Source organism: Numenius arquata, chromosome 12, assembly GCF_964106895.1.
Source record: "Numenius arquata chromosome 12, bNumArq3.hap1.1, whole genome shotgun sequence".
NCBI lineage: Eukaryota > Metazoa > Chordata > Aves > Charadriiformes > Scolopacidae > Numenius > Numenius arquata.
The window spans coordinates 29492844-29516471 of NC_133587.1; the positions used below are offsets into that span (position 1 = coordinate 29492844).

The following is a 23628-nucleotide window of genomic DNA, read 5'->3' on the forward strand; positions in this document are numbered from 1 at the left end:
ATTTGCAGTTGTCCCAATAAACTGTCTGAAATTTTTAATTTTTTTTTTTTTTTAATTTTAAACGTTGCCTCAGAACAAAACCACTCTTTAGTGCTACTACTGTCATTGACTTTGAATAAACTTTTTTCGTGCTGCAATGGACATAATACTTATGTTACAGCTTTTGCTTTTCTTACCAACTAAATCAGTACCATATTTTTCTTAAACCTACATTTTAAAAAGAATTTTCATCTTTTTAAGGACTTTATTCCCTTTCTTCCTCTAGGGAAATAAGAATCTTCATTCTCTGCCACAGGACAGCTGGGTGGCAGCAGCTGGAGGAACACAACCTACGCAGAACGAGGAAACCACTGGGACAAGCAGCTCTATCCCAAATATACAAATGACTGAAAGACACCTCTGGATAACCCACTTTATGCACTTTGCTACCTTGGATGTCCATTCCTTCACCTTCTAACCCCCCGGATCACTAAGACTGCTGATCTTTGAAGAACTCCAAGTCATCACTGACTGCCACATGTCCTGCTGCTTGCCCAAGCAAAAGCTGGGGGCACCTTCCCCCTGCCCATCTTATCTGGGAGGAGGGGAGAGGGGTGGGAACCACAAAACACCAGGACAAATGAGGAAGACGAGATCATGCCTCTTGAATACAAATATACACATTAAAGAGAAAGCAAAAAAAAATTACTGCCTTCTCATACTTATCTCAGGTCTGTCATATCAGTTGCTTTGTTGTCCTTAAAATCCATCTAGATCCTCACATCAGCTAAAACTATCTCAACTTTCAACAAGCAATCCCAAATTTTATAACAAGAATGTGAAGATGATTCACTATTGCTAATGTACTGCTTAGTGCATTAACTTACAGCAGATACAAATGCCAACGCACACGGTACGTTACCTCAAATCAAGTAGCACAGCTCAGAACAAGACAAATTTACCATAAGACAACCAGGCCTTTTTTACATGTTCTCATCATTTTCTTTCACCATTTGATTGCTTATCTTCCTGGTATTACCCATATTGTGTTTTATTGTAATTTTTCAGATAGCATGCTCTGTTTGACAGCATTTACATCTCCAGCAGGAGACTGGAGAAATCGTTCACCTGAGTATCCAAATTGAGGCCCCTGAGCTCATACTCAATGCTGACAGTGCACAGAGAATGAATTAACAGCCTGCTGGTCTATTAAAATTGCCAAAAAATGAAGCTCCTCTACCTAGCGCTTCCTCTGGGGATACAGCGAGGGGAGCTAATGCTGCAGGAAGTTCTGAGAAGAGAAAGTGTAATTGCAGTATCAGAGTCTCTAAATATTAACACCGAAACTATGAGTTCACTCCAGAGGCTTATAGCATACACATTTTCTTTCAAAGTCTACTGCTGGATCAGAGAGGTCAGTCCGAGGATGGTCAAGCATCACGCTGTTAAACCAGATATCAGCCTAAGTGCATTTTGAAAATCTGAGACACCGTTAATCTCTAATTTTTATTGGGTTGTCCTCTCTACCTCCCCTTTAAGCTACTTATTCAATATTTATTATATAGTTTTCCTCACTTTTTTGTCATTTTGATAGATTAGCATTTTTAAACTTTAGAAATTAGAGAGTTCTCATTCCTGAGATCAATTTAACTTTTTCCTCCCCTTAATACAATTTCTCATTTGCTTAAATTATAAAACTTTTTAGAAAACTAGGTTTCTGGAATAGGCTTGTAGCCTTTCTCAACACAATTTAGATACTATTCATTCACTACAAATGAAATAAACATTTTATCACAGTGATCTATGGAGGAATGAACTTCTATTTGCTGGGGTTTTTTGGTTGGTTGGTTGTTTTTTTAAATAATTGGAAAGAACCAACAACTGAATGCAGCAGAATGCATAAGCATAGGAGAAAACTCAAAGTCTCTTGCAAGATGTAGTGCAAATTATGGTTAAAGATTATCATCCATTTTAAAGAATATTCAGTATGTTCTCCTCATTCACTGCAAAAAGCTGGGTCACACTCATTGTGCGCTTTAATGGACTTTTCAGCAGTTGTCAAAGCTACTCTATCCAAGACATCATTTTTAGCCAGAGGCATTCAGCTATTTCTAGATCTTATTTAAATATACATGACTGGAGGGCTTTCTATGAGACTGTCTAAAGTAATTTACTTTGTAACTGCCCCCCGCTCTCCCAACATCTACCCTCACAATTTTTAACATACTTACAAGAATACTGGAAGTGTTATTCCCAAGCATGTTCACATTTACGGTATAACAGAGAAGATTTTTAGTGTTACAGTACTAGCTCAGCTAATGTGCTATTTCCAGAAACCTCCAGATGATTTTTAGTTCTAATGAAGTCCAGATTATCTTCTTTTTCTGGTTTAACAGCTCTGCATGACCATGCTATTCCATCGCTTTGTTTCCCAACAAATTTTGGGAGGCAATATTTGAACTAAATACACAGGGGGAAAATGGACCAAGAGTAGGGTTTTTTCCCTAGTAACTTTATTTTCATTTAAGCAAGAATTACAATGCTGAAGTCTTTCTACGATTTTCTCACCATTTATGAGTTTTCAGTCTAGATTATTTTTCTTCAAAAGAAGTTCTGTGGTCTACGTTGTCTTTCCAATTCATTTGTTCCTAAGCACTTTTGGAACCAGCTTCAGTAAGATTTTTGAGAGACTAATCTTCAATCACACTTCAATTACAAGTGTAAAATCTCTGCTGTATCTTCTTCAGATATATCATTACAGAAACTAGCTAAATCTTTTGCTGGAATATTTAATCTATTCCACAGCTTTTAAAGGCAAAAGCTAAGGATTTCTGGAAATACATAGGCTCTGGGACTGTGACCCCAAGAGTCAATTGCTCATTTACTTCTGTTAACCTTATATTTGCTGCCACCCAAGATTTCCTAGCTTCAAGAAGCAATTAAAGAGTACGTTCTGCCCAAATGGCTCATGTGAAATAATTTTCAAAGAAAATTTCTAACAGTAATATGCGATAATTTTCATATAAACAAGAACTAAAGCATATCAGATCACAAACTCCGAAACAGAGGCTACATTTTGTTCTGTAGGTGGCTATTAATACAACGGAACGCAGATGTCTGTTTAGAACCACTAGAATATCATGCGCTAACACACAAATACTACACCCCAATCCTCTATGCTAGTGTGCCTCAGGTAACACTTCTGGATTATCTTTGTGACCTATTGTCGTTGGATTAAAGCTAACTTAATTTGCTATTTAGTTCAAATCCAAACTCAATCTATTTTACTGGAAAGCAACTTCTTCACAGTCAAAACTTTCTGCATTGCAGAAGTCATAGAATGAAGTATTATGACAAATGTCCTATATTTTTTCAAAGTGAAAATGAGAATTAAATAGTATTAGGTACATCCTCAGACTACCAAGTGTCTCTGGCTCTGTTGCTGTCCTACAAATTCCTATTTTCATTACAAAATTAATATATACCAGAACACACTTCTGGTGAAACTGTGTCATCCTCAAATATACCACAAAACTCTGCTGAAGCTTCTATTTTTCTATACCTGTCTGTACAAGCATTTTGGAGGATACTAAAAATAGACTAGTTTCCCAGGAATGTTTTGTAGTAAAAAAAAATTTCTTTTTTCCTATAGAGGTTTTCTTTATCACAGCAAAATCACAGAAATTATTCTGCAGCTTTGCATGAAAAGCTCAGTTCAGCAAAGATACAAGATTTTCTCTGACATCTGAATAGTTAGATACATCCACTTTCCATGTCCTTGAGTATATTTTTTTCTTTTCACAGTGAAAAATTCCACAAAAACGCAGGAAATAACCAAGTGCAATATGTAAGTCCTCTTGTTGCAAGTAATTCCCATCAAAGACCCCATAGAACATTTATTGAGGAGGAGGGGAAAGCCCCCAAGTTGTCAGTTTCTTTTTTAGGTCACTCACCTTCGGTAACTCCCATTCTGATCGGGAACCATCAGCGCTGTAGTAGTAAGGTCTACCTTGTTCATCTGCATGTTTTATCCACTGTAGAAAGAAATGGGATGATAGGAAATGTAATCAGAGTGACAGTCGTAACATAGTAAATCTCTGATAGTTGGGATTTAAAGTTAATTTTTAATAAAACGATATCCACTTCAGCAGCATCTAATGCGCAATCTCCATTAACTTAACCACGGTTAGTTAGCATTGACAGCAACACAGTTTTCATCTTCCTGAACTGGGTTCACTAATATTTTTTTCCTCCTGTAACTACTCAGAAAGCAGTCCTGCAATATCACATGAGAGATTGTGATAAACAGATGTTTTTTGAAGATGGCATATCTCACTCTTATCAACATTACACTGTCAGTTTAACATAGCACAATTTTTGCATCACATCTGTGTAAGGATTTTCTACATAAAACTACAGAATTACAAGAAGCTCAACCAGCAACTGTTGATAATTTAAGAGATAATTGCACTTGTTTTAAAAACGGAGTTGTTCAGCATCAGGAAAATGAGATGCAGTTCCTAAACAAATCATGAAGATGATAATATAATTTCTGCAACCTCTATAAGCAACTCCCACAATCAAGGAGGTAAAACTATGACAACTGTGACTAGTTATGCAGAAAGAAAAGAAATGTAATGAGCAAAAGTCTACAAGAAGATTGCACAAAAATATGCATGGAAACACAGCAAGGCTCTTAGGTCAAGCAGGTTTCACAAGACTGCCTTCCAATATACTGTTTATGACAGGAAAACTGTTTTCTATAAATCCCAGTGCAATTAAAAAAAAAGTTTGCCAAAACATAGGTATGTACTCAACAGATGTTCAGCAAAAATAGGATAACCACGATAGAATTCCAAAACTGACATAAAACTTATTTAAAAATTTCTTTCAAATAAACCTCGTATATATCACCTCATATAGTGGAAAAGAGGTGGTGCTATAATACGGTAAACTACTGTTTCAATGAGCTTTTTGAAGTTAAAAAGAAACAAAATGTAACTTTAGTGAACAATTAGAGAAATGCACTGCTTTACAAATATAAACAAATATTGTCATTTACCCTACATGGGAGAAATATTTATGGTGCCCAGAATCACAGTAAATTGTCAGTAACAATTACATAATTAGAATAGAAGATAAATCTGCTGATACAGATGTACTTTAAGAAGTTTGTCTACATCTGAAAGCAGTATTGAAAATCTCTAGTAAAGTAAAGGATGAAAGTGATAAAGCAGCATTATTTTCAGTTCGAAACCATCCTATCTGGAAGGCCTATGTAGGCAAGAACAGCTCTTAGAAGACAGTGAGAAAAACATTACATTGGTATGAAGTTCATTCCTGAAGTGTAATCAAGGGGATGGGGGAGGGCAGGAATTAAAAAAAAAATGATACATGATATGTTCATTTAATGTAATCTGATACTCAACTAGAAACAAGAAAACTTTCTGATAGTAAAGAAATGGAAAAAAATAAGTCAGTTCAGTTGCTAAAGTATTGTTTAAAAATGTATGTTTAAAGTATGTTTAAAAAACAAAAGGAGATACTGCTGCAGTATGCTTTTCACTTCTAGAAACAAAATCTGTATTTCTAACAGTGAATTAGTGGAAAAGATCTAGGATAAGTGATGAGAAGAAGGAAAAAGTACCTTTTCATTAGTATAGTCATTGGTATATAAGGTTTGACCATGTTCATCCAACTCTTCTGACCAACCCTTTGGAGGAGAACCATACTGACTATCTGACTGGCTGTAACAAGAACTGTGGTCGTTTTCTTCTGATGAAAGATGCTACAAGTAGTCAGAAAGATACAAGGCAGTTTTGAGAATGAAAGCACTTTGAAATCTGAAAGATCAAAGATTATTTTACTAGAAAGAGAATAATAATAAATTCAGGGAGTTCACATTTTTATCTTACACTGAAGAATAAGAGATGCATTTTTACAGTACAGAAATATTTTATATTTGCTAGACAATTCAAAGTCTTTTCAGAACAACTGGTTTATACTGATACTTTTTTTAATTCTACTATACCAGATTTCGGCTACTTGAATTTGAACTCCAATTTTTTTGGCTGATCTAAATTTTATTCCCACAAATTTACATTATTGAATGAAGAAGAGAGTGAGTTTTAGTAATCTGCATTGCCTCAAAAAACTTGGGAGACCTACTATCTTGGTTTCCTGGCAACATCCCAACTTTCACACCTAAATCCTTTTCTTCCCTTCCCAAACAGTATCTGGAAACACAGTAATCATTAGGACAACTTGGAACTCCAGTTGCACCTCAGTAGGTCCCAGCACTTTATAGTACTTGTGCAATGCATCCTAAAATATTAGGAATTTCCACTCTCCTCCTTTCAACTCTGATGCATGTGACAATGAGCAAAGGCTTTCCACCAGGCACAGGTAGCCAAGGTGTAAGATGATTTTCTGCAAGTAAAAGTGAATTATAATGTAAGGAACAAGTTTGACATGTAAAGTAGAAAAAAAGATTTTGCACACACACATCAAAAAATTTCTGTTCCCTCATACACCTTGTTCATCTCCTTGCTAACATATTGTAGTTATTATTCAAAGCATCCATTCCATGGGTCAAAAAAAAACAACCAACCAAATCTCCCTGCATACCTCTCTCACAACAATATCTCTAACCCCAAGCCTCCCGAGGAATTCAGCGCAGATATTCTTTCACACTATCTTGGATCCTCAGCTAGTAGGACGCATAACACTTACGAGGGAACACATCCTGCTATTCAGAAATGATGACAGTTAAATATTGGCTAAAGGTTCAATAACACAAGTAAAAGGGTTTTGAAGAAATCTATAAAGCAGGAGAAAGGCAAAATTTCAATTCTAAATTACGAAAAAACTCTCCTGAAAAGCTTAAATATTACCCCAAAAAAAATCCATGGATCCAAAACTCACCAGTTTTAAAAATTCAGTGTTTTTAGAGCCTATGTGTTTAGTGACATTTCAAAATTACTAGCACACCAGGTTTTGGTGTTACCTTTCTAAGTACCTCACTGCTTGTGGAACAGAAACTCCTTGCACTGACATGAGCCAGCTTACCAAGCACAGAAACACCCGTGGAAATTTTTGTGTCATTAATAACACGAAAAATATAAGTATCCTCTACACCCTAGAGAATGTGGGCATCTAAAATATGGATTAAACAATGCCACTTCTCCTGCACATGAGGTAACACAAAGTTCTGAAGTGTCAGTTTCTAACCAGTGGGGCAAAAAAAAAAAGTCTTCAGTCCCATTTTTACACTTGAAGAGTTATGACTGAGGAGCTGATAAGAGTGCCATCGGTCCCACTTGAACTACTGTTATATAAGATAGCTAACTGTATACACATATTTAAGTTTTCATTATGTTTTAATGGTTAAATATTAAATGCATTGATATGTGTTCAAAGTAGTAGACTTTGGATATTGTTATTATTAGTATTAACAGGAATTATGACTGAATAACTCCTGGAAAACCATTGTTGTTCAATAAAAATGACTGTTAATGTGTCTATCTGTAAGGCACACGTATAATAATAGTCACATCATACAATCATTTAGGTTGGAAAAGACCTTTAAGATTGAGTCCAACCACAAATCTAACACTGCCAAGTAACCATTAAACCATGCCCCTCAGCACCATGTCTACACGTCTTTTAAACACCTCCAGGATGATGACTTAACCACTTCCCTGGGCAGCCTGTGCCAATGCTTAATAACCCTTTCAGTGAAGAAATTTTTCCTAATATCCAACCTAAACCTTCCCTGGCACAACTTGACGCAGTTTCTTCTCATCCCATCACTTGCTATTTGGGAGAAGAGACTGACTCCCACCTCGCTACAACCTTTCAGGTAGTTGTAGAGAGTGATAAGGTCTCCCCTCAGCCACCTTTTCTCCAGGCTTAGCGTCCCCAGCTCCTTCAGCCACTCCTCATAAGACTTGTTCTCCAGACCCTTCATCAGCTTCATTGCCCTTTTCTGGACACACTCCAGCACCTCAATGTCTTTTTGTAATGAGGCGCCCAAAACTGAACACAATATTTGAGATGGGACATCACCAATGCTGAGTACAGGGGGACCATCACCTCCCTAGTCCTGCTGGACACACTGTTTCTGATACAAGCCAGGATGCTGTTGGCCTTTTTGGCGACCTGGGTACATGCTGGCTCATATTCAGCCGGCATCTTGATGCTTCAAGGCTTAACTAATCTCAGATACCACACAATGTAGGAATTTAGCCTTTGCAGACCTAAATTTAAATGAAATTCCTGAGTTGTTACAAAGTGTACCAAGGCAAGGCATTCCTTAACCCTCAGCTAGTATCAACAACTGCTAAAGCTGCATCAACAGGGGTTAGGGAACAGCAGCCAAACCACATTCAGCAACTGTCAATTTAACTTTCAACACTTTTTCCTGTATTAACTGCCTGTAGGCTTTTTACGTATCATCCATGCTTTCTCTCAGAGTCCCATCCGCAGTTATACTATGCCATGTTTAAATAAAGCCATCTAAAGTAGACAGCTGTCCAGCCTTAGACCTTCTAAGAACTTGTTGTGACGTAAAACTGAGTTACAGAAAAGGTCCCCGATATCACTTTCTTGGCTTTTTTCCATTTACATGGAAAATTCTTGAGGGCAGAGACTAGTTCATCACCAGGCATTTAATAAAAAAAAAAAAACCACACAACAGTTACGGTCTTTCTTTTATCTCTTAACCAGACTAGTTTTGAAAGCTACTACTACTTCTAAAAATCAAAATAATAAGAAAAAATACTGAGTAATTAAAGAGGCTAGCATGCTTTTAAAACCCTTTGTTTATTGTGAAACAAAAAACAGGGAATGAAACTGCATCTTGGCCACATTTTAAATGTAGCTTTCAATTTAAATTAAATCCTGTTGCTTTTCTACAGCTTGCTGGTTAATTTGTTGGTCTCTAATTCATAGTATGTTCTCCTAGTGAGGTATTAAGAGCTTTGCCTTTCTCAGATATGATAACACCTCATTCCTTTTGCAGTCTTGTCTAACAGCTTTCTCCCAGTTACCGTTAAGCACTTCCCTAAGTACATTAGAAAGTCACTACCTCTGATAAAATTTATCCGTAATTCCACAATCTTGTACAGGTTCCTAGAGGCCCTGTCGATAGGACTTCATTGTTTCCCCCCACCCCATCCAAGTAACTGCCATAACCTACAACTGCTTTGTGCCGTATCTGTTACCAACATCTCTGACAAATTAAGTACAATTTGGCCTGTTTTTAACTATCCAATAAAATTCAATTTCCTAATCACAAAGTTCTAGGACCAACCATAAGCTATTGCATTTTCTAGTATATTACTTACATATTAGAATATATGATCACAGTTGCCATTTTTATGTCATCTTGCCATTTTGGTACCTAATATGATACAAACTCCTCCAGTAGAGAGACAACTAGCATTTAACCTGCCTGTATATGCTCTTCCGTTACTAAAACTGAAGGGAATCAGCGTAACTCAGACTAGTGTGTAAAAGCCAACTTAACTTCATTACAATAAATTAAATCTGCTTTTACTAATTAAGAAATATTTGCTCTAAGTCATCATAATAAGATAAAATTTGGGATGTCCTATATTTTACTGTAGCTTAGCCTCAAGTCTCAACCTTTACTGTAACTATTTTCATTTAAGTACTCAAAGGTCATAAAAAAAAAGGGTGAACATGAACAGTGGAATCTGAAGTACACTCCCAAATGCAGAGCAGAAGAAAAAAAAAAAAAAAAAACCAGCTTCAAAATCAACATGGGACTGCTGGGAAGTGGATTTACATGACCTTGCAACATATATTTCCCTAAACTTAAATTTTGATAACCCAGTCAGAGACGATATAAATTACTTAAGGAACTTGTGCTACTGTAAATATAAAATTGCATCTAGTCAAAAATTAATCAAACCATGCATCATCCATTGGTTTACAAAGACTAAAACTTGATAGATGTAACTGTCTGAAGGCCAACCTGTGATACCTCAAGCATCACAAATAAACAGAAGAGCTGAGCTGAAATAAGTTACGGGCAATAAAATAAAAAAAAAAAATCAAGCTTTTTGATCACGCAACCATATGCTGAAGTCATGGTATAGAGGTATGAGTGAGAGTCAGAGGGATCATTTGCAAGTGGGGAGGGAGAAAGAATTATTGGAAGAAGAAGGAAGAACTTTCTTCCAAAGAAGGAAGAATGATGAAAACAGAAAAACAGTTACACTTACTACAAGGAGAGTTATTACTGAAAAAACGCAATCACCTTATCCAGACTAAAACCAGAGTCCTATCCAGCAAAAGCACAGCAAGTACGAAATTAATAGACCATCATCAGAGCAACCAAAGCAACAGCCCCAAGCATTTCACCAGTTTACCTGTTGCTGCCACCAGCCTGTGACAAGAAAATTTGGCCGTTTAAATGCTTGCAGACTTCACAGCTGACATGAAGGCCACTGCCGAAGGAAAAAAGTACCCTTTGATTGCCTTTCTCTCCTGTTTCTGCTACTAACATCCTAGAGGTAGACTTCCACGACAGGGCCTCCAGCAATCTAAAATTTCTGTGCAGTCCACAATTAAAACTAAATAATGTAGTAGCTCAGGAGGAAATCCACCTAAACTACACATATTTGAAAAGGGTGTATAAAAGTGAAATATGTGGAAGATTTCTTGAAAATGTTTGCTTTTTTCTTTCAATCAGGAAACTGATTAAGTTAAGTACTGTTTGAACACCAGAGCAGCATTTTAAGAATATTTAAACAGTAATATCCATCTCCCAGCTATCCCTTTGCTTTATCTGAACCACAGCAGTTCAGATAAACACACACCACTGTCTGGCTCTCCCTAGCAACCAGCTGCACGGAATATATCCACACCTCAAATATTGTCTCAAATCATCTTTTAACATAAAGAACTTCACGGAAAGCTTCAAATCTCTTAAGCAAGATCTGCAGCAAAGCTTTGCCAAAAGGTTTTGCAAAAGCAAAAGGTTTGCATAATGAAAAAAATCCATTGGTAAATCTACAGAATGTGTTTATGGCCTAATTGCAATATATTCAAAAGCTCATACGGCCAATTGCCAAAAGCTGGGGTGGATTTCCTCCTCCCATCAGCATTTGCTACCCGTGGACCTACACACTTGGCTAGGCAGATCTTCTAGCATGGCAATTTTAATGTTCTCATCTCCTGTTCTCTAGAATATCACTCACAGAATGAAGAAAAGGATTTTCTTGAAATTAACACAATTCGGTAACAAAATACTGCTCTTAATTGTCCTTTTTCCTAGTTTGCTCTACAGCTATCCAAGGCTCCACACAGAAATCATTCACAAGTGTGTAAATTCAAATCTCCTAAGCAAATGGTTAAATAAAATGCTGCAACAAGTTATCTAGCTAAACTTGCTTTTTATATTCGCTATGATTATTCCACCTCTTTAAGAATTCATTAATTGAATTTTATTTAAGCTTGAAGCCACATATGCCCCTTTCTAAAAAAAAATATATATATACATTTCAAAAGCATCATAGAACATATAGAATTATTGATAGTCTGTATAAATCTAAGTACAAAAAAAATATATTTTAATTTGATGGAAGTTTCAATTATGTCACTATTTTTGATGCAGGTAGAAAGTGCTGTGGAACTCTATTAGGTCTGGTTTTGACTCCAGAACTCTGGAGTTCTCTACATCCATCTCAGTATGTAAATCCATCTTAATTCCACTCTATGAAAATATTTTCCTCTATAAGAAAAACATCTCATATTTAAATTTACTGTCACAGCATTAACCAAGCAGTAGCAAACACCTATATATCTTCTGCCTTTCTTTTACTGTGTATTTAAGTGATACTAATAAAAATAATTCCCATGGCCTTTTTCAACGCATCCCCATAAATCCCATTTCTAGAAGGACCATCACACTCTCCCCGCCTTCCCTGTCTCCCCCAAAAATATGCCAAATACACTGAGAAAGAGAATGTACTCCATGTCAGAGAAGTCACAATGCTTGTCTTATTCTACTGTCATTTATAGTCCTATTAGTTGCAAAATATCTTCATTTTCCTTTACCTTTAAAGGAAAAGCTGCAATACCTGCTGAGGGACAGTAAGGCATTTTTACAACTCACTACTCTCATACACAGTTCCTGTATGCATTCTTATACACAAAAGCAATTGAAGAGCTAAATTGTTTACTGCTTCATACCAAGACACATGACCAAAGAGACAAATGAAGACACTCCTTGACACCTCAAAACTCAGCAATACCAAATTCCATTGCAAAACAGCATTCATATGCATTACAGTCTCATTGCTTGTGATCTCAGAAGGAACTACCTCATGATCTGCATGGCTCTGGGAATCCCCTTTATTAATGCTTGCATCTCGGGCCCACCGCGGAGGCTTCCAGGTTCGTTCCTGTGATCCTCTGTTGTAGTAATAACAGCGTCCTGTCGTATCTTTATGGGTTTCCCATTCCCCATTTATTTGGACTGGAGCACTTGTAGGTAGTGGTGGAAGTGCAGACTGAGATATTTTCAGTTCTTGTAAATTAGCATAAACTGGTGAATCAGGCCTCCCTTGGCTTGGTGGAGTAGTTGGCTATTAAGAGAAGAAATGTATCGTTAAAGAGCAAATGAATTTTAGAATGCTCCCTTACAAATCAGAATATATTACAGTAGGAAAACAAACCAACAAACTCCCTTTGTTGTTAAGTACAAAAGCACAAAGGACAGCCACAAGATGCTGGGGCAAGAAAACAATAGATTGTTAACTATAAGGTAAATATAACAAGCTATATTTAACACTGAAACAATTTTTTAGCATTTCTCCAGATGACAGCTGATAATTATGTCTTACAGTGAATTTTAAATACACTGGTATCATCATCATAATAATAATTACATGCTTGTCTTGTTGAAAAACTTCAGCTTTACAGTTCAAGTATTGCTCAGGAACTGTAAGAAATGTGATCTCGTTCAAGACAAAACATAGCACTTCTGAGATGCCACTTATTAGGCAAAGATGGTTCTCCAACCTTTCCCCCTCCCTGCTAATACAGATGATGGTGAATGTAAAGCAGCGCTTTTATCTTCTCAGTGAGATCTAGACAGTTCAGTTGGAAAGACGAGCACAGTGTTCTGACTAAGAAACTCTGGAAAACACCTGGACGGTTTACCTGTATGCCTTTCCAAACAGATGCTTATTTAAAAATATTTTAGGCAATATCACCAAATGTTCCGATTACCACACCCTTCTTATAGAAATTAAGTGGATATTCTTATCCACCTAATTTTATTCATATACACAAACACAAGTAAAACAAGTATCTACAAGAAAACAAGACACTAATGACAATTCCTCATTAATAAATAGCTTGCTAACATGAAGGCCAGCAGAAAGCATGGTTACAAGTCCATGGCACTCACTGAAACCATGAGTACTTTCAAATAAGCCACTAATGTGTTTAGGAGAGAAATACACTTTCAGGTGTTCAATTTTTAAAGTATAGTAAAAGTATACAAAACACACCATGCAGAATGTAAGAGCATCTGTTTTCATGAGAGCTGTGATGATGAGATTGTGAAAGCAGCTGGTTATTAAACCAAATGTAGTAGTTTCCTGGTAATGCACTGCCATCTCTGTATTTTAGGGCACATTATTTAGGCATTCTAAAGGAAGGAACTATATAATTTATACCATCCCTTCCCCCTCCTTGGTTTTAATTCAGAAGCTTTGCTGCAGGCAAGTCCCTTTGCCTCTTGTTGCATCTTTCACAGGAAAAAAAAAATATTGCATTACATAAAAGATCTTTTATAATGTACTTTTAAACATTAAAATCATAGGCTGCTAATCTAAGCCACATCTAATCATAAATTATTGGAGTTTGCTCAGGCAAGACAGCATATTGTACCACACAATCAGATATAAACTGATTGCACCATAGCTAGAACCAAATACGGGCAATATCCACAACCAAAAGGGGAAACAGCTAGAGAGGAACTTAATGAGATTAAAATGGGCATGGACTTGTTTTGTGAGCCTTTAAAAGAGAAAACACAGATTACTAGATATAGCAAGTACAGGATGTTTAAGGCAAACCACAAGGGGTGGAAAAAAAAAATTGCAGCAAAAAAAAAAATCTGTTACAAAGCTTGATGAACAGTAAAAGATTATTTTTCTACTATCTAAGTGTCCCCCCACCCTTTTTTTTCTTTTTCTCTTTTTGGAGAGGGTTCAAATGGCTGGCTTTGGTAGAGTTCTCTTGAGAACACTAACAGCATAAAGCACTCTACTGTGACCAAAGCATCACCCCTCTGTCCTCAGGGATGAGCCTTGATTCCCCAGGATGGTAGGAGAATAACCTTGATCAACTTCCAGGGGCTGCTCAAAGCCTCTCCGAGGTCTCCTCATTCAAGAGTGCAGGGGTTTTTTGGTTGGGTTTTTTTTTTTTTAATAGCTTGTCATTTGAAGCAACAACACACACCTGCACCGGGGAATGCACAAACCTTCAGATTCTTCCTCTATTTCAAGGAAGTGGCAAAAGCAGCCCTGTCGCGCGCTGCGGCCGGAGGCGGGGGGCTTGCACAACACTCGCATCCTCCTAAAATCGTTCTTCCACACAAGACAATAAGGAGGCTTTGCTGTCTGGCCTGCATTTGCCAGTTGCTTTTTTGTTTTAATTCAGACCATGAAGTGCCATTATTAAAAGAACAGTTCTGCGTATTAATACAAGCGTTTCCCAAATAGAAACCCTATGACACAGAATGCTTGGTATAGGTTTCAAAACATTTTCTCAAGCACCACATAGGAATATGGCTCAGAGGTTTCACACTGAGGTTTTCAAGGGTTTCAGCATTATAACCAGAACAACTCCAGATGAAACTGCAGGACACATATGTGCTGAGCCAATACTGGAAGCTCACAGCCAACGCGCTGCCACATAACTCAGGCAATGTACTAGTTAAGTTTAAAACAGTAACATGGTAGGAAAGCGTAATGAGGAGGTTTCTTCTAAATGCTTAGTACTTCCAAATTCAACATACCAATCTCTGGTTTTCAAGAGAAAGCCAGAACTGTTGTCCTGAAAAACAAACAAGACAGCTGTTCTGCCAAGCAAGCCTCCAGCTACTTTCACTCCCTGGTGCTCTCTCTTCTGACAGATCTTTTCAGGGAGAAACGCAGCATTTTTGAAAGGCACCTGTAAGTTACTGCTTTCAGCGAAGCATAAAAAAAAAAAATGCAAGCCATCAAACTACAACACGCAGCTTAGCTCCTAAGCACGCCTTTGAGGGATACATCTTTCTTATCAGGAGCTATTTTAAATAACCACATAGCATACAACAATACTTCCTCATTCCTCGAGCCACACAACGAGGTATGCTGCTGCGTCTACAATAATGCTCAGTTCAACAGCACCCAACCTTATCAAGGCTAATTTTGTGAAGAACTTCTCATTTATTGATGAGGGAAAAAAACCCCAGCTTTTAGAAAGCTCAAAGTTTCCTGAAATTGACTTTGGTGTACTTCCTACCTCAGCATTGGCAGAAGGGTCAATCCCCCCCGTCCTCGGGAAGGAGAGTCCTCCGAGACATAGGGCCCACTAGGTGTCCCTGGGGAGCTCCCGGGCCCTCCACCACAGACCCCGCCACTTTCTTTAAGGTGACTGTTCTAAGTTCAAGACTGTGTTCTGCAAAAACTTTTCATGTTTTCAAGCCAAAACTCATATTAGTTTAACTGTATTCCTTTCATTTACCAAACCCATTACTCATTACCAATGGATAAATCAGAACAGAGACAGCATAACCGAGACCAAAACGGTTTCTGACCACTTCCCTGACTGTTTCCCTATAAACCCAGACATACACAGCTAAGGGAAACTCAAATATATCCTTAACACTAAAGAGCTCTGTATGTACATGAGGACTTCCAGCTAGAACTTCACCCCGAGCTTCATTTTTACACTAACAAGCTCTGAATGTTCATGAACGTGGAATTAAATCTACCCAAAGAGACTCCTTGTCTTCTCACTATCAGAATCACATGAACATGTCCTTCAACACGCCCGTGCACGCACACACAAAACGCCTCTACTCAAAACATTTCAGCATTCATTTGCTATTTGGTGTGCCTTTCAGACTTGCTCACGTTGCTTTCTCCTGCTAAGAACAGTGAAGGGCTCTTGCTAGAAAAGTGATAAAAATTAGAAAGCATAAATACTTCCATGACGCTACCACTTGAATGAAAATTGTACAGCCCATTAAGCACTATGGCAACTTTATGAATATTACTGAGCTCTCCCTCAGCTCAGTAATGCTCTGTATGTTAATACTTCAGAAGTCTGCCATATTTAAGTTCTATCTCACAGAAAAGTCTGCTAGCAGTAAATCCTTGCATACTGATAAGGAAGAGAGTTTCACGCAGGCAGGACACAACATTCTTCAAATAGGGACTGTACACACAGCTTTTTCAGAACATAGTTTTTATACAGACACTGGAGGAAGCAGATACGCGCCTTTAAATAAAACAACCTGTTAATCATTCATGAACGAAGAGTCAACATTTTCAACAAAGGCCACAGATATGCTATCGGGCCTCTGAACACTTGAACTCCATGCAACGAAAAGCAAACTTACTATACTTCACAAGGTACTTTTCATTACCAAAATGCATATCGCCTTCTCAGAGGATACCTTAAATTTTAACATTACCTTATACAAACGGCTTGTTTCAGATGGCAGTATTTGTTTAAGTATACAAAATTAAAGCAAACTTAGAAAAAAAAATGTTCAGTGCACTCCAACAGGTAAGAATGCAGTTCTGGGAGAAAAAGGACTACAGATCTCTTCCCTATCCACCACCTAAAATGCTTTTGGTTTATTTTCATGCAATGAGAACATATTGCATAGATGATGCCAGCAATTAAAAGACAGCAAAGTTTCCTTGAAACTGGCAATTACCTTTTTCCTTTTACAGCACTCAAATCCAAGACAAAAACTTCTAGAACATAACAACTGCTTAAAGAACAACTGCAATGCTAGCCTGCCAAACATGACCTACCACACCATCTTTCCTCCTTTATAAATAAGTTGCTTTAATTGTCACGCCTCTGTTTGAGTCAGGTGACAAAGGTGACAAAGAACACCTTTTCTTAGTGTTACTAACCTGAAATTAAAAGCTTACGTTTCAGCAGCATTCTGACACTAGCTTCAAAAAATGAAAAAGAAAAAAATAATAGAAAAGCAAATCTCATCTTAAAGCTGTTATGAGGTTACAAGCAACAGATTGTCCATACTCGTGCAAAAGAGCAGCACTACAATGAAGGAAAATGAGGGAATACCAGCTCTTTGCAGCAGTAAGCTGAAGAAAGGAGAACAGGCACATCCCACAGCAGCCCGAGACAGGGAACGAAGCATCCCAGTTCCCTCAACAACCAAGCTTCTTGCCAAGGAATTGCCACTGTCCTTTTAGGAAGGCCTGGGACTTCAATACCAGCTTTATTCAACAGGAATTATATAAAAGAAATCTCAAAACCTCTACAGTTTCATTTTCACAAAGTGACAGCTTCAACTGGAATAATTAGCTCATCTCCTCCTTCTGTCTTGGCTTCTATTTTTACAAACACGTTTTGGATCATACTTTCTTTCTAACATATTCAGGCACATTTAAAACTTACTGTAATACCCAAAAAACCATGAGGGGTATTTTTCAGCAAGTCCTCTACTGCCTCAGAGATGAAGATGGAGAACCAATTTAACAAGCCAAGTTGAAATGGGAACCCAAGCAATTTGTTATGCACTAACCTTCTCCAACCTAACACTTAGCTAGATAATTCACTCTGTAAGTCTAAGGAACACGTAAAAAGAAGACAGTAGATGTTATAAGCCTGTTAATAGTTGACTATGAATTTTGGACAAGCTATAGTAGTGTAAGTATTATTTAACTACATTGAAGCTCTCATGTTCAGTTGAATCAGCTATTATAAAGTGATAAGAAAAAAATAAATCACATTGCAAAGCAATGCAGAACTAAAATAATCCCATATAAATCTTTCAAATATATTCTTCTAGTAAAGGTCATTCAACAGTTAAATGCTTTAAATGTCCCATTTAAAAATTAAGCAGATACACTCAAAGTAATTTTTTTAAATGGCCAGCCAGTAACTTTCCATCAGATTGAAAAGAGTAAAAATCAGCAACTGATTTACTTTCACCAATTCTATCTTTTGGTCAATTTTGCATTTTACTTACACTGAATTACAGGCTGAGCTATTACTTTCTTCTATTTCTGGAGATATTTACATACAACTCATTGTAATATAAATACATCTATTAATATTTTGCTTTATGAAACTAGATTATGGAACAAAGAGTCTTAGTACATAGGACATTGTGTTCTGCCAGAAAGCGCTTGTGTTATTTAAGCCATTTAAGTTCCCTTCTGCTTTAGCTTTCCCATAAACACTGGAAAAAGATTCGCAAAGTTGATGAAAATATAAATCTTTCTGGTGATATTGTAATGCCTTATCAATTAAAAAAAAAAAACAAATCTAGATGTGTAGCAAAAAGCCTCAACCTAAATACATTCCCTTTTCTTGGTAGCCCAAAAGAAGTGACTTAAATTATTTTCATACTCCTCAAGACAATAATTCATTAAATGGTACTGCAAAAATCCTGCAACACAGAAAGCCAAGAGGTAGCTGGTTCTGTCACATGCACAAGGAATTCTGAAGAGGAGCAGAGATCGGCTGCAGCAGGAGGGCTCTCTGGTACACCCTGGGCTGCGGTGGAGGGGAGCAGATGGCTGTGGCTCTGAGTTCCAGAGACAACCCTCCCAGACCATCTATTATAATGGACCGATCAATGAAAACTGATGGAAAACCTTTTTTTCCTGCACACTCTACAGATTTCCCATTCACATTTCTGTAGTGCTTATGACCATCTCAGTGAGCAAAATTATTACATATGAACTTAGGAAGTTTACAGCAATAAAAGAAAGTATATAATTGAAGGATTGCAACAGTGATGTCAAATATTTTAAAAAATGGAAGTAAGATCTTACAATGGGATCCTTTGTAAAACACACACAAAGATGACAGTGTTTACCCTACTTGTACTTCGCCACTTGCACAATCTAGATTCTCCATTCCATAAAAAAGCTTTTGTCCAAGGATATAGACAAAGCTGGTTTTCCTATAGTAGGAAATTTAAATACCATATGAAACACTTTACTTATATATGCTTACACAGAAAGCTTATCCCAATTAGGAAAGAGTCGCCAAATTTATCATGTTGAATAGTCAGCCAGTAAATTTCCTTAACTCCTTTTTTACTCTGTCCACCATATAAAGCACTGATACTTCTAACAGACATAATATAGTATCTGTAACCTATTTCAGAAATTTAACCACCATCATGAACAACCTGGACACGCCATACAGTAGTAGATTTACGCTTTTTTTTTTCCTCCCACCTTCATGAAAGTGGTATCAAATTGGTATCAACAATACTAGTAGAAACACCAAGTTTATTCTGGCATTTCAGTTTAACTGCTGTCAATTCTTGACCTCTGGGGAACCTGCAGTACATGTGTGAATGCAGATTTTTGAAGAATAAAGCTGTTAGGAATCATTTGTGATGTATCTCAAGGATTATTGTTTTTATAAAAACTAAGTACAGTAACACCAGAAAAAACTAACAACTTCTCTCCAGCGGAAAACTGTCCTGTAATATGGCCAACAGCCACTGCTTTTTGGAAGGGCAGTATCACAAGAGCAGAAGTTCTTCAGTTGTTTTAGTTAGTTTTAGTGTTACAGCAGAATAACCTTAGAGTTACTCCTTCAGGAGTACTGGAAAACCCTCACTTAACCAGCCATTTGCTTTTTTAACTTATTTAATCTTTAGCTGTACATCTCATTTGCCTCACAGAGGTTAAAGTAATTTTTAAGACAGATTATTAACATACTCATGGAATACTTCTGTGTCATCACCATTACAGTACTATAGGACATCTAAAAAGTTAGCTCCTATGATACATAATTGTGGGGTTGGAATGGTGTTATTTGAACTCGCAATACCTGAACAGCCAAGAAAAAGTTTCCATTAAAGTCACTTCATTTCTACACTTTACATTTCTACATTTTACATTTTCTACACTTTACATTTTCAAAAATACAGATCCCATAGCATCGAAGTGTACTTTTGAGTGTTCAGTGCTTACACAAAGCCATGTAAAGCTGGGCCTCCACATAAAGTAAAGATGGGAAAGTAAACGTCACCTCCAATAAGATTCCCAAGTTACTCAAAAGTTACTGAAGTGTATTACTAAGCCTAAAAGATAGCCTGAGTACCATTTGATCAAACAGAATGAAATATAACTATTCCCATGCAAGTTACTGAAACCCCATGACTCAGAACAAAACTTATTCTAATATTTAAAAGAAAAGGAAAAAGCCAGAGCCATTAAGAATTTAAAAACTATATACATGTATAGTAATGGCTCCTTCCACATATTAATTTTTTTTTAAATAAACAAAAGAATAACTTGCAAGAGACAGTTCTATAACATAGCAGTCATCAAATCTGTGTTGTCAGAAAGGGTATTTAATTCCAAATACTTGACAAGAAAACACAGAACTCCCACACAATTTACAGCTGTTGTCCTTTTACTCTGCTGTAAAAGCAGATTTCACTTGTGTGAAACTCTGCTTCACTAAATGTTGCTTGTGGCAGCAAATTCTGTAAACATTTGTCATGCTAGTATTTCTTTGTTAGGTGTTAGAATAACTTCAAAATATCTTCTTGAGCTTATGAACTGCAACGTTTACAAGTTTTTAATAACATATGCAGCTGCAGGATTTCACCAGTATTCAAACAGTATGAGAAATGCTAATGTATCAGTACACTTACTGGTATACTGGAAACATGTTATGGGAATAAACTGAGACGACAAACCCCAGTAAATAACAGAGCTAACCGGCCTAGGAAACAACCATGGTATGGTATGAAATCAGATATTAGAATGATTTCTGTTGACTTGCCTTACTAAATATATTAACAAGAATATATTCTGTTGTGTAACTGGTAGGCTCTATCCTTTCCTGAGCAGCCAGGCAGCTGCACTTTACACAGTTTAATGGGCAGCTGCCACCCTCCTCATCTGCTTCTTGGAGCTTTCCCCGAGTTTATTATTTGCAACTACTATTCCCAACGTCCTGTGCTACTCACGTGCCCCAAATCTCCAGCGGGCAGTTTCCTTGATTAGAATGTACCACTTGGGAAGGAACAGACAATCCCTTCAGAAAACAGCCAGTGTAGCTATTTACATTAACTTCCATAAACATTATATTAAAAGCCCGAGAAACAAGTTTCAGTACTGCCTAATTTATAAACTGAGAGTAACATCCGTAAAGTATGTTCTAGAGATCCTCGCTTGCCTTACAATTCCAAAATACATGATTTGAAGAACTACTTTTTACATAGTATCATGCTAGCTCTATACCTCTACAAACCAAAAATCAAATTAAACACCCAAAGTCTAGAAAAATTATGACAAAACCTGTCCATCAAGTATTTTATTCATACTCTAACATAAAACAGACCTAGGTTAAGGAATGTATTGAGTTCGCATGGCAAGGTTTTGGTAGTAGGGGGACTACAGGGGTGGCTTCTGTGAAAAGCTGCTAGAAGCTTCCCCTACATCTGATAGGGCCAATGCCAGCCGGCTTCAGGACAGACCCACCACGGGCCAAGGCCGAGCCTGCCCACAATGGTGGTAACACCTCTGGGATAACATTTTTAAGAAACAGGGGGGGTGGGGAGGAACCCCAAACCTGCACAACTGCAGCAAGAGAGAGGAGTGAGAGCATGCGAGAACGACAACCCTGCAGACACCAAGGTCAGTGAAGAAGGAAAGGGAGTAGGTGCTTCAGAGCAGAGATTCCCCTGCAGCCTGTGGTGAAGACCATGGCGAGGCAGGCTGTGCCCCTGCAGCCCATGGAGATGTTAACAGTGGAGCAGATATCCACCTGCAGCCCATGGAGGACCCTATGTTGGAGCAGATGGATGTGCCTGAAGAAGGCTGTGATCCCATGGGAAGCCCAGCTGCAGCAGGCTCCTGGCAGGACCTGTGGACCTTTAGAGAGGAGCCCATGCTGGAGCAGTCTGTTCCTGAAGGACTGCAACCCCGAGTAAGGGGACCCATGCTGGAGCAGATCACTGAGAACCACAGCTCAGTTGGGAAGGACTCAGGTTTGAGAAGTCCCCAGGAAACTGTCTCCCATGGGAGGGACCTCATGCTGGAGCAGGGGAAGAGTGTGAGGAGCACCCCCCTCCCCGAGAAGGAAAGAGCAGTAAGAGATAATGTGTGGTGAACTGACCACAACCAACAAATGCTTTTGCTAATCCAGTTCAAATCACCAAATTAATAAAGCACACAGTTCAAAGGATTGAGCCAACAACTTGTTTAGAAAACAAGAAAAAGCACAAATTTATGTATTTCAAAAAAAGACTACTGATACAGTTTTAAGAAATAGCTAAGCCAGTCTACTGGCCACCCACTACCAACAGGAGCAACCCCACCTTCCTTCCCCTCCACTCCCCCCTCATCCTGATGTGACCTTGCAGCAAGCTGATGGAAGAAACTAGAATGGCAGTAAATTAACCCCATCAAGACTTTAAAAACAAAACAAAAAAACAAAACAAACAAAAAAGCACCCCATATTTAGACCCTTCAGGTGTTTGCAGGTCACTGCAAGCTCAGTCAGAGATGCCTTTGAAGTCTCTGACCGAGGAGACAGGAGAGCAGGACCTTCTCTTTCAGAACCTGTTAGCTCTGAGGGAGGTTTAGCTGCATCATCCCAGCCCAAAGGCGGCTGGGAGAAGGAATTATCTTCAAACATCTAAAATGGAATCAGAGACAATAATAAGTAAAGACTTGTCTATTTCTGCCACAGACAAGAAAAAAAACCTGGCTAAATTAAAAGAGTTACTTACACATGGAGAGAGGCAAAGTACAAGGAATGAAACCTTGCAACAGCCTTATTAGGAAAACAGGGAACTTTCCTTGAAGGTTTAAGGGCAGGTTAGTCAACAACTTTCAATAGCTCTTTTCGTATTCCTGCTTCTGTCCCTATGCAGCGAGAAAGAATCACATTGGGGTTCTTCTCTATTTTTATTACTCTCGGAAGGTTCTGTATAGCTTCACATATTCGCATCCCTCATCCTGAAAGGCAACACATTCACATCTGAGGTTAGAAACAAATAGAGCAAGCTATTAAAAAATGTACAGTAAGAAGCCGTTTTATTGTACGAGTATACACAGCTAAAATGTTGGGCTTAAGTCGTTTTTTCCTAAGAAAAATCAACAGCCTGTAAGGACAAACTATAGTACCACAGTGATCAGAGCATTAAAGGACGTACCTGAAGTAGCAGATGCCTCATGCCATCAAAGGAAGAAAGAAGTACTCCAAGTACCTCAGTCAAAGAATAACAAAGTTGTTTTTTTTTTTTTTTTAAGATGAATAAGGACAGCTGTTCCCATCACGTCAGAGTACAGAACACACCAGAAGTATGACTGAGCAAAGAGAGAAATACAGTTTTGCTCACTAGCTCCTATTGGAGTTAAAAAACTCACC

At 37.8% G+C, this 23628-nt stretch overlaps 1 protein-coding gene across 1 annotated transcript in view; it reads right to left on the bottom strand.

Annotated features, from left to right (window-relative positions):
- The window catches only part of ARHGAP12 (Rho GTPase activating protein 12), a 73707-nt gene that overhangs the window by 31535 nt on the left and 18544 nt on the right, over window positions 1–23628 (bottom strand). The window contains exons 2-4 of the mRNA XM_074156798.1: window positions 12333–12596; window positions 5627–5767; window positions 3933–4013 (exon numbers count right to left, since the gene is read on the bottom strand). Of these exons, the coding sequence (XP_074012899.1) occupies window positions 3933–4013; window positions 5627–5767; window positions 12333–12596 (486 nt within the window). The remainder of the gene's footprint in view (window positions 1–3932; window positions 4014–5626; window positions 5768–12332; window positions 12597–23628) is intronic.